Genomic DNA, 12,981 nt, shown 5'->3' with positions numbered 1-12,981 from the left:
TACGTGTTTGGCAGGATTTGCTTGTTGTCCCCACAACAGCCAACTTAAGCTCCCACATTATTTTAGGAACAAATTTCTTAGCAAAGTATCAGTTCTCCTGTAATATTTCTAAGAGGGAAATATCCCTCATGAACAAGAAAAGAAGTATCAGAAGAAATAGTAATCATAAATATGATGAAACAAGACAACAGACAAAGGAGTTTAATTTGCCAAATGAATTGGAACCATCTACTAAGGAGAAGTCATCTGTAAGGAAATCAACTAAAAAGGATGGTGATTTAAATTCTGATGTGCTTTATCAGACTTAAACTCTGCTAGATACTAATGAGCCATCACAACAACAAATATCCATACCTAAATCAGATGTTGGCACTGAAAATCAACTAACAGTTAAAGTTAATTTTGTCAAGGTAACTGCCTTATATAGTAGAATTAGAAATTTGGAAAGTCAGTGGAAATACAAGGGAATGAATGATCACAGAAGGAAGACTAAAAGAATGGATTGCCAAGACGGGAGACAACTGAGACTAGGTGTTAGTGACAAAGAACAGAGTTTCTACCCTGAAAGGGCATTACCGCACTATAGGCATAGTGAACAAAGGTTTCCTTATGTTAAAAACAGCAAAGATACAAGAGGAAATACAGAAATATAAATATAAAACATAACAACAAATCAGGCTTAGTTCAAACTAGGAACTATTTAAGAACTCAAAAAGGAAATGAGAAGTCTGATTCCTCCACAAATGAATCATATGTGAAAAATTTTTCTTTAAAGAAAAATTTTTCAGAGAAAGAATAGGCCTTTGTTAAATTGTGAATGAAATTATTTTGTATGTTTTAATTCTTCATTCACATTTAACATAATCCACCATGTTATAAGCAAGACATAACATATCATTTGTTATAAGTCCTTTTTAAATATCATTTATTTATACAATAAATGATATTTACTTTTGTAAATATCATTTGTTGTTAGTCTCTTACTTGTAAATTATTATTCATATAATTACTTGGAGCCTGTTTATTATTGTTTAATTAATTAATCTAAAATATGTATTGGTACTGATAGGACTCTATATTAAAATATCATTATGTTTATTTTATTAATTCCTGTGTAAATGTTGTAAGAAACTGTGTGTAAGTAAATTTAAATGTATATTATATGAACTGTGATATCATTTTTTTTTTATTAACATTACTGAAAGAGAAAGTAATTTTATGTAATTCTTCTGATTAGATTTGATTGCCTGTTGTCAAGGAAACGGAGTTAATTTTAGATAGTGCGTGCGTGGAACGTGAGCTACGGTATTTGAGGGAGAAGGAGTTGATATGAGCTGAACTAGCTAGAACCAGATTTTGGCGGGAAGAATGAAGGTATTTTATTGGAAAACGGAAGTAAACACGGGAGAAGCATTCAGGACAGCAAGGAGTAAAGTAACAGTAAGGTAGTAAGAAGTAAAGTGGCAGTAAGGGGATTTGGAAATGCCGTAAATAAATTAAGAAAGAACCAGGAAATTAATAGACAATTAGGAATATTTATACGGAATTCTAAAATTATGACGAATTCCAATTGTTTTGAGGAAGAATAGTGCAAAGCTGAATTTAATGCATAGAAGAAAACAAGCATTAAGTAGATTACCTAAAACGAGTGCATCAAGACTTGTGAAGCTCAATGTTTAATATTTCAGTTATACAGTGAAGATTCCTTTTGAATAGTGATACTTCAGTGTGATAGGATCACTATTCACTATAGGCACACTTCAGTGTGATAGTATCACTATTCACTATAGGCACACTTCAGTTTTAAGTGTGCCTATAGTGAATCCGATGTGCAAAGGATATAACCCAGTAAGAGCAGTCCATTTTTTTATATTTCAGCGTGAAGAAATAAGAGTTAGCTCAGCCTGATATATTTTAACATTAACTGTGGCGTTCTACTAAAATTAACCGAAGTATGGAACTTAAAAGTGTTTCCCCCTTGAAGTGATAACTGCCTCATAACTGAATTAAGGTGTTTGCTAAGAAAGAATTAGAGAGTTCAACTGTAAGAGTATTTACTGTAAGAGTCTGTAACATTGAACTGTAACTGTGAACCATTTTAATTATTCAGAAGAATATAGAATTGACAGCTGGATGTCTGATGCCTAATGTTTTATGTTTGTTATGAATACCTGAACTAAGTTGATTTGCATCATCTTTTTTTCAAAGTTATACTTAATGTACGTGTTATATAACCCTGCATTAAATGTTTTGTTTTATTGATTTCAATTTGGTGTTTGCCTGATTCTCTTCATTGCACCACTCATAAAAAAATATCAGACCTCGTGGAAGCCTTAAATGATAATATTAACCTCGGCCTGTATAAAGTGAAATTGCAAAAGTTAGTTGACGATTGATTCCACTATATTATACAGACTAGTCTGAATATAGGGTGGTGCAGGATAATATAAATTTCTCTATATTCAGATCAGTATCATTCAGCATCTAACAAATAAAAACGGATAATTTACATAAGAATAACGTTACAACAAGATGGCGGATTCAAAGGCAGGATGTACGATCCAACACCCCAACTCTCCCACAATGTGAGGGGCCTTTACTCCAGTAGTGGAGAAAAGGTTTATAGGCTGAAAAAAAAATAAATAAATAATAATATATATATATATATATTTTCTTTCACAGTTAGGAAGTTATTAACTGTTTTAATTGTCTTATATTACCCACTAATGTGGTGCTTTTTAGAATTTTCTCTTATTGTTTAACTGCTGCTCTGTTTATTGTATGACAGATAGTACTTTTTAAATCTGCAAATCTTTCCTAACTTTTTATTTATAAAGATGATAAAGGCGACATGAAAACAGGAGAAAAAGATATCCTTGAAGTATGGAGTAATTACTTCAAAAAATTGCTAAATGAAACAAGCAGTGATGACAACATAGTAGTAAAAAAACACTGACCAGGCATGCAGTCAGGAATACACATCCATACTTGAAGTAGAAAAAGCCATCAAAAGCTTGAAATGTGAAAAGGCAGCAGGAGTAGATGATATTCGACCAGAAATGCTCAAGTATGGAAGCATAAAAGTCTTATAGTGGCTGCACTGCATAGTTCAGAAGGCCTGGACAGAAGGACAAATTCCAGATGATTGGAGTAATGCTCTCATAGTACCCATATATAAAAAGGAAAATAAAACTGAATGTGAGAATTACAGAGGCATTTCTCTACTGAGTGTTCCTGGTAAGATATACGCAAGTATACTTGAGAAAAGGTTCAGAAGGATTGTTGAAGAAAAGCTTGGTGAAGAACAAGCTGGATTCAGGCCAAATAGAAGCTGTCAGGATCAGATTTTCATTTTATGACAGATAGTTGAGAAATCATGGGAATATAACAAAGATCTGTATTTAAGTTTTGCAGATCTGGAAAAGGCATATGACAAGGTGCCAAGAGAGAAGCTATTCGAAATGCTACAGTTACATGGTGTCAATGGGGCATTATATCAAGCAATACTTAGTCTTTATTTGAGTTTTAAGTCAGCAGTTAGAAGTGAAGGAAGTGCAGAAAGGTGGTTTAATGTTAAATCTAGTGTCAGACAAGGATGTACGTTATTCCCCCCTGTTATTCATTATCTATATGGATCACATTATGAAGGAAAGTGGTATTACATCTGATATCAAAATTGGAGATGTTAATCTCAGCTCTTTGCTTTATGCGGATGATGTTATACTTCTAAATAAATCTGCTACAAATCTGCAAGATTATCTGACTAAATTGAATAACTGTAGTCAGCAATAACAAGACAAAGACAATGAAAATAGGCAGAAGCATTGAAAATATCAAGTGCCTTAGAAGATAGAAATAGAAGATCTGATAATCTTGGAGTCTTGACAGGTAACAGACTGATTTGGAGGAAAATTGTAAGGAAGTTAGTAATGATGTGCGTTTTCATGTAGTACTATCATATCCTGTACTCTCGTTGAGGGTATATATCAGTAATTTGATGATGATGATATATAAGCTGGCCTAGTTGGCTGAGTAGTTAGTGTATCCACTCTCCAGCCAAGAGGCTGCAGGTTTGAATCCTGGCTAGGCATGGTTGTTTGAGATTGTCTTCCACCTTCATACATTCATTCATTCATACAAGTGAATGAACACTCTCCAAAGATGGAGTGGGTCACTATGGGAGAAGTAGACCCAACTCTCTAGCAATGGGAGAAGATTTTCCCCCAACAGTGGGGAAAAGTTACAGGCTGAAAAAAAATAAAAAATAAGTAAATATATGAAGAGCCAAAGGCTTCAATTCGGCAACATATAACTTGTTTAAGTTAAAGGATATTACATCCCATATTGTTTCTTAGCCAAATAAGGAACTCAAAAGGGTTTCATGCCGAATATAGAAATTATATATAAAGTTCGGCGATTCCAAGCGTAAGCAAATACCTGGATAGCAGCAACTGACCCGTAAGGTAGTGCAAGCTGAGGCAACTCATAGCAAAGGTGGAGCAAGCTCCGATCACTATTCTTGATATTTACCCATAATGTGAACTTAGCTCCTAGGAGCTGTATTACTGTTCTACATTATGAGAGAAGGTCACTACACAGACCGGTTTCAACCTTTGAGGTCTCATCAGTGAGTAGGTAGACCTAATTAATACCATGTAAATACTAAGTAAATATATGAAGAGCCAAAGGCTTCAATTCGGCAACATATAACTTGTTTAAGTTAAGGGATATTACATCCCATATTGTTTCTTAGCCAAATAAGGAACTTAAAAGAGTTTCATGCCGAATATAGAAATTATATAAAGTTCGGAGATTCCAAGTGTAAGCAAATACCTGGATATACCTGGATAGCAGCAACTGACCCTTAAGGTAGTGCAAGCTGAGGCAACTCATAGCAAAGGTGGAGCAAGCTCCGATCACTATTCTTGATATTTACCCATAATGTGAACTTAGCTCCTAGGAGCTGTATTACTGTTCTACATTATGAAAGAGGGTCACTACCCAGACCGGTTTCAACCTTTATTGAAGTCTCATCAGTGAGTAGGTACACCTAATTAATACCAATTGACATTTATTCTTTAAGGGTGAAGCAAAATGCTTTTCATATTCCCCGCTATCTGTCGTGGTTACAGTGAGGGTAAAATTAACGAGCAGTTTGCTCGCCCTGAATGGGCATGGTTTGTAGCAAACAGAACTTACATCCCTTCTATGAGAATTTCCAAGTGGTGTCCTAATAAATTAGTAAATATATGAAGAGCCAAAGGCTTCAATTCGGCGACATATAACTTGTTTAAGTTAAGGGATATTACATCCCATATTGTTTCTCAGGACAAATAAGGAACTCAAAAGGGTTTCATGCCGAATATAGAAATTATATATAAAGTTCGGCGATTCCAAGCGTAAGCAAATACCTGGATAGCAGCAACTGACCCTTAAGGTAGTGCAAGCTGAGGCAACTCATAGCAAAGGTGGAGCAAGCTCCGATCACTATTCTTGATATTTACCCATAATGTGAACTTAGCTCCTAGGAGCTGTATTACTGTTCTACATTATGAGAGAGGGTCACTACCCAGACCGGTTTCAACCTTTACTGAAGTCTCATCAGTGAGTAGGTAGACCTAATTAATACCAAGTTTGTAGCGAACAGAATTTACATCCTTTCTATGAGAATTGCCAAGTGGTGTCCTAATAAATTAGTAAATATATGAAGAGCCAAAGGCTTCAATTCGGCGACATATAACTTGTTTAAGTTGTTTAAGTTGCTCCACCTTTGCTATGAGTTGCCTCAGCTTGTACTACCTTAAGGGTCAGTTGCTGCTATCCAGGTATTTGCTTATGCTTGGAATCGCCAAACTTTATATAATTTCTATATTCAGCATGAAACCCTTTTGAGTTCCTCATTCAGCTAAGAAACAATATGGGATGTAATATCCCTTAACTTAAACAAGTTATATGTCGCCGAATTGAAGCCTTTGGCTCTTCATATATTTACTAATTTATTAGGACACCACTTGGAAATTCTCATAGAAGGGATGCAAGTTCTGTTCGCTACAAACTTGGTATTAATTATATTGTCCAGATCTCTCAGCCCCAAGCTGGCAACCAAAAAACTACAGGATAGCATCTCCACTCTTGCAAAGTGGTTCTCAGATTGGAGGATTCAGGTCAATCCACAGAAAAGCTCAGCTATGTGCTTTTCTCCAGAAGAAAAGTACTCATCAGTGATAACATCCAACTCTATGGGAAAAAGATTCCATGGCAAGCAGAAGTCACGTATCTGGGAGTTAGATTGGACAAAAGACTTAGATTCAACAGTCACATCAAATTCATCTGTAGCAAGACAGCCAGAGCCATAGCACAGCTATACCCCATGATCAACCGCAGCAGTAAACTTCACACACAAAATAAACTACTAATATATAAGATGGTAGTACGCCCTGTAATGACATATGCCTCCCTAGCGTGGAGCCACACCTCACAGTCTAATATCCTAAAACTCCAGAGAACACAAAATAAATGCCTTCGGATGATCTTGGATGCACCGTGGTACGTCAGAAACGCACAGATCCATCGGGAGACTAAAATCCCATTCATAGTCCCCCTACTACACGACCTAGCAGAGAAGTATTTCACCAGAGTAATCACTCATCCAAACCCACTGATCAGTCAAGCTTCAGAATACGATGAGACAGTCTCCAATAAGCACAAAAGACCGAAAACAATTCTGCTCCCAGCTGATATCAACTAACTACACTGCCCACAAAGGGAGAGCATAAAGCTCAAAACTACCCCATTCACCTGTACACCAACCCAGACAAAGGGGAATATAAAAGCATATTTGCTTCGCCCATCCAGTCAGTAGCGTTGAGCGATGAGCTTGGTATTAATTAGGTCTACCTACTCACTGATGAGACCTCAATAAAGGTTGAAACCGGTCTGGGTAGTGACCTTCTCTCATAATGTAAACAGTAATACAGCTCCTAGGAGCTAAGTTTACATTATGGGTAAATATCAAGAATAGTGATCGGAGCTTGCTGCACCTTTGCTATGAGTTGCCTCAGCTTGCACTACCTTAAGGGGCAGTTGCTGCTATCCAGGTATTTGCTTACGCTTGGAATCGCCAAACTTTATATAATTTCTATATTTGGCATGAAACTCTTTTGAGTTCCTTATTCGGCTAAGAAACAATATGGGATGTAATATCCCTTAACTTAAACAATAAAAAATAAATAAAATAAATATATATATACAGGGTGTTCGGGATAAATTTGACAGTTTCGTAAGGAAAAAGAAAATCTTCTTTGTATCTATTAAATTTAATGAATTGACAAAAAAAGATTACAGGCAGAGTTAATTACAATACTATCAACAAGATTTACTCAAAATAACCACCATTAGCATCGATCACAGCTTCAATTCTGCTTCGGAACCTCGAACAAGCTGATGCTACAGTCTCCCTGGGAAGGGCTGCAAAAACTGTTTTAATTTTATCCATTAACTGGGCTTTTGTATTACTGGAAGTGCGATTGGTGTCTTTTTCAACTGCGCCCCATACAAAATAATCCATGGGGTTAAGGTCTGGGGAGTTTGGAGGCCAAACATTTGGACTGGTGAAGTCGTAGAAATTTTCAGACAACCATTTTTGACTTTTCCCAGAGGTGTGGCAAGGGGCCGAATCCTGCTGCCATACATACGGCCTACCATTGGCTACCCTTGTTATCCAGGGCTTGACTACAGTTAGCAACTCCACGAACAAAGCCCGAATTCCAATGCCAGGGTTCTTCAACACCTGTTCCTGCAGATTTGCGAGGAATTCTGCTGTACGAACGCAATCAGATCGTCTGCTAGGGATCTTTCTTCTTGCTACATCCTCGTAGTCACCATTGCAAGTCTCTAGTTCATGCCTGATTGTTTTTACTGTATTCAGGGAGCATTGGGCAGCAGTCGTAATATCCTTATTTTGATGGCGGGCACGAATCATCATGATACAAGTTATTCTCTTCCATGATTCAGGTGGGTTCCAGCTATCCATCCTTTCTGACATCTTGTATATGAATGAAGAAGGGTCCAAACTTTTAAATGAAGAGAAGTGTGTGTTAATACATGTAACTTACGGAAAAATATAATTAATTATAAATATGTCAAATTTATCCCGAACACCCTGTATATGTCCGCATTTTTTTCCATAGTTAGAAAGTTATTAACTGTTTTAATTGACTTATATTACCTAATAATGTGGTGCTTTTTAGAATTTTCTGTTGTTTAATTGCTTTTCTGTGTGTAGTACTGAAAATATCTATGAAACAAAGTCAAAAATTCTACAAATAAATAAGTTTTAGTATTTGTTAACATTTTACAGTTTCTTATTAATCCAATATTGAAACCTTTTCATATGCATTTTCCAGTCTGCCAAAATATAAATACAGCTCCTTGTTTTATTCCAATGATTTATCAACTACAGGGTATTCCATAAATTTGTAAATATTTTAATAATTCACAAAAATCAGAAAAACTACTATATTATAGTGTGGTTTGCATGAAAGTGAATTGTAAGGTGTTTTTTTTGGGGGGGAGGGAGGGGAGATTGGAATAAGAACAAATAAATTTTAGTTCAAATTTTCAGCAATAGAGAATGTCGTACACATGTGCCTCATTTGTGAGATACATGCAAATGAGTCATATAAAGTGAGTTGCTAGTGAAGTTGTTTTTACGTAAATGGGGAATTCAGCAGAAGCTTTACAAGTTTCAAAAGCAGAAAAGAATGAAGAAGGTCGAGGTCCTTTCACTCCTGCCAGACTATAGTCTCTAATATGTTTTGAGGAAACTGAAAGTTTGTCAGATCACCCTCGCATTGGCAGACGAGTGCTATACCAAGCCTGTACCAGCCCTGAAGTATCACAAATGAACACGTTAACGGCAGAATCAACAAGTGGTGTAAGCAATGCATGGGAAGCTGCAAGAATCATGGTGTGTTAAACTTGTTCATACAAGCTGCAACCTCTTCATCAGTTGTTATCAATTGATACCACTAAGCGGGAGGAATTCGCAATGTTGGCTTTGACAAAATTTGCAGAAGATCCACAATGGATGAGAAACATCTTTTGGACATACGAAGCGCATTTTTTTTCCATTACATGGGACATTTAACATACAAAACTATCAAATTTGGGTGCAGGACAATCCACAAGCCACACACACACAGGAACAGTTGCATTTGCACGACTCATTGTTTGGTGCAGCTTCATATCCATCAATTGTGGGTCCCTTGTTCTTTGAAGAGCCATGTGCAAACAAGGGGCTGGAAGATGTGCTCAGTAAATGCACAGCGTTACTTGCAACTGCTATATGAAAACATGTTGAAGAACATGTGTTTGCATGTTGAAAAAAATGTTCTTCACAGAGTCGCATTCTGTAGGACAGGACACCACCTCATATTGCATTTCCCATGAAGCAGTTTCTCATCAGCACATTTGGTCAAGAATGACTCATCAGCTGTAATTGCAACTCTGCATGACCATGACCCCCCCCCCCTCAGTCCCTGGACTTAACACCAGTACATTTTTGGTTGTGGGACTATTTAAAGTCCTGAGTGTACCTGAGCAAATCATCTTCATAGCGGATTTAAAAGATGCCATTTGCCGCTAAGTTGCTTGCATCTACCTGGATATAATCCATGCTTCTATAAATGGCATTCTCACCTGCTTGCAGAATGTAATTGCTTGTTGTGCCAGCAGATATGTTGAACAATTACTGCAGTGATATGTAATGGGTTTCCTGCATACGAATCAATAAGTTTTCAATGCTGTTCTGACTGTCATCCTCTATCGGTGAAATTTTGAACTAAAATTTATTTTCCCCTCCCAAAAAAAATCCCCCCTCCTTACTATTCACTTTTGTGCAATTGCATTCTAATATACCAATTTTTATAAATTACTGAAATATTTACAAATTTATGGGGAACACTGTATTTGTCTTAATGAAAAAAAAAAATTGATCCTGATAACACCTGTTTGGCCTTTGTTCTTCCAAAGTTTCTCTTCCACACATTATTTTTGGACATAACTTGTTTTCAGAAATAAAAAAGATGAAAACATAAAAACAGGAGGAAATGTGGAAAATGTTATCTGCATTCTCAACACAAACAAACAACAATTGTAAAGCATTTCAGCTATTTCCTAGTTATGGAAAAACATCAAAATTTATTTTTCCCATAAATCTAAATATCTAGAAAATTCCTAACTGATTTTATAAAGTAAACACCTAAAAATTAACAACAACATTGTTCATAATACTATTATGTTCCAGAAAGCATATCATATAATCCTGTTTGTCAATATACTAATTTAGATACATAATACTTGCATGTTCAAATTCTTGTTTCAATTTTCCCAGCTTTCTGTAGCTACTCCTAAAGTCATGTCCCCACTGTGAGACACAATGTGCTTCATCAATAGCAAACAATGTTATTCCTTAAAAAAAATGTATTTAATTATACATTTATTGGAAACACGCACATACATAGATACATAACTGTTAATCAAATAATCAATTATAATTCTTTCAAAAATTACAACAGTTTAATTATTTCAAAAACATTAAAGCTGAAATGTTTTTGAAATAATTCTTGAAGTGAAAAAAAAAATTATAATAATTAAGAAATATATTTTGAAGAAGACTAAAGCATGTGAGGTATTGCAGAACTAAGACAAAATTCGGGGCAACAGGGATCAGGAAAAGGAAAGAACAGCTACAACAGTCAAAACTAAAATGATAAAAAATATAAAACTTCACTTAAAACTTCTTATATAGCACTTACAGTGAAGAATTCATGGAAATACAAACACAAGGAGTAATTACTTATACAGGTATCCCTTGTGGATTTGATTATCGCAGCGAAATTAATTGCATCAATCCTTTGATATACATGACAAGAATTTGATTAACGTGCTTTTAAATTTACCACACAAAATAATGCTCATGCCATGAGGCTGCTAGCCTCATGGTCATCCAAATTCTCTTAATGATCTGTGTGAGAATGTGAAAGTTTTATTTTTCCCACCAAATACAACATCATTGTTACAACCTATGGACATTGGAGTCATTGCAACTTTCAAAGCCTATTTTATTAAAAAGACATTCTCAAAGGCAGTAGAAATGACAACAGGAGAAAATGTGATTACACTCCACGAATTTTGGAAAAAAATTAACATTAAACACGCAATTGAGAACATTCGTGACTCGTGGGAGCAAGTGTCTTCTAGTTGCAAGAAAGCTGTTTGGAAAAACCTTCTGCCAGAATGCGCTAATGACTTAGGTTGTTTTCAGAATCCTATGAACAATGTGGTCAAAGAAATTGTTGCAATTGGTGAAGACCTCGGTTTTGATGGTGTTGATGGAGAAGATGTTAAAGAATTATTGAATTCAAATTCAAAAGATTTCCGTGACAACAATCGTCTTGAAAGTGAACAACGCACATATGAAGACAACGAACAAATGAAATGTGAAGATGTGAGGGTCCAAAGGAAATAACAGTCAAAGAACTAGATGGAATATTTCGTAGTTTAGAATCGCTTAAGCAGCAAGTAATGGATATGGATCCAGATGTTAACCGAAGAATGCTTGTTTGCCGAGGTCTGGAGAGTCATTTTGCTTGTCATCGTAGAATTTATGCCGATAAGAAAAAACTAAAACTGTTCAAACGACTCTTTATAACTTCTTCTGATTAAAAAAAATTGCAGTAACTAATGTAGGTACAAGTATTTATTAAACATTTACTTTGCATTCATTTTTTATCTTTCCTAAAAGAGTACCATATAAAACGAACTATTAGTACAGTAATCCATCAGGGTAAAATTGTACTTTTTACCATTGATTATTAGATTTGATTAACGCGATTTTGATATACGCGGTAACATTGAGGGGTTAATCCATTAATCTCGCTAACTAATCCTCGCTAATTAATCCATTGTTTGCATTCTACTCGATAATCAACTGTTATTGCCCACAAATATCAATATTTGGGGGCAATGAAAGTTGATTATAAGGTAGAATGCAAACAATGGATTTATTTGAAATAGAATGAGCCACATAATGTTATATTTCCAGCAACATTATGTTATAACTGAGGAAAAGGTTAACCATAACTGTTTAAAAAAAAATAGTGTCATACACTACAGATCATCAGATAGACACAGCATCTTGTTAGTTAAGAATTATCTACACGTTAGCACAAAAAAGTATATTTAATATACTGCTAGATATTTCAGTTTGAAAATAACAAATTATCATCAGTGGCTAGACAGAAAACAGCTGTTTACAAGGTAGAATACAAACAACAGATCATTCAAAATTAGAATGAGCCGAGTGATGTTAAATCGCTAATCATGATATCATTTCACTAAAGAAAGATAAATATAAGAGTGCAGAATAAATTACATGTATAAATTTACAATGCCAAACAAAAAACTTAATTTATAAAATCATACTAAAGATATCATTAGACAGATCACTTAGGTCTTAATTAAAAAAAATTAATGTATTCCGGATCACACATGGAATGACTGTCTATCCTTTTGACAAGGATGGGCAATCATTCCAATTCAAGTTTGGGTGGTCAAGTAAGGCCTCAGCACTCTCTTTGAATAGGCATTCAAATTTATACTGACATCTGTGTAGAAGGTGAGTTTTGGACCAGAGAATGTTGTGGTTTGTCTCTATTCTGTATTGTGCCAATCCAAACTTATCGGATTTGTTGTGAAGAATATAAGATTGATGTTCTTGTATTCTTTTTTCTATAGGGCATTCGGTTTTCCAAAGTAAGAAAGATGGCAGTCACATGCAACTTGGTATACACCAGGAAGAGACATAGTTGAGCGTTTATCTTTAGATGAATGGGAAAATAGGTGGATAGTTTATTAATAGGATTATAAGTAGCTGTTAGATCATATATCTTCAAAATTCTTGAAATTGGTTCTGAAATT

At 35.3% G+C, this 12,981-nt stretch overlaps 1 protein-coding gene across 1 annotated transcript in view; it reads right to left on the bottom strand.

The window, feature by feature from the left end:
- Window positions 1-12,981, bottom strand: part of LOC150105464 (bifunctional 3'-5' exonuclease/ATP-dependent helicase WRN-like) — a 370,108-nt gene that overhangs the window by 241,320 nt on the left and 115,807 nt on the right. Inside the window, exon 10 of the mRNA XM_090394834.1 lies at window positions 10,364-10,470. Coding sequence (XP_090250960.1) covers window positions 10,364-10,470 — 107 coding nt within the window. The remainder of the gene's footprint in view (window positions 1-10,363; window positions 10,471-12,981) is intronic.

This window comes from Typopeltis vanoorti, chromosome 6, assembly GCF_054136105.1.
Source record: "Typopeltis vanoorti isolate ZY-2024b chromosome 6, IOZ_Tvanoo_1.0, whole genome shotgun sequence".
NCBI lineage: Eukaryota > Metazoa > Arthropoda > Arachnida > Uropygi > Thelyphonidae > Typopeltis > Typopeltis vanoorti.
This window is presented reverse-complemented; position numbering and strand designations above follow the sequence as displayed.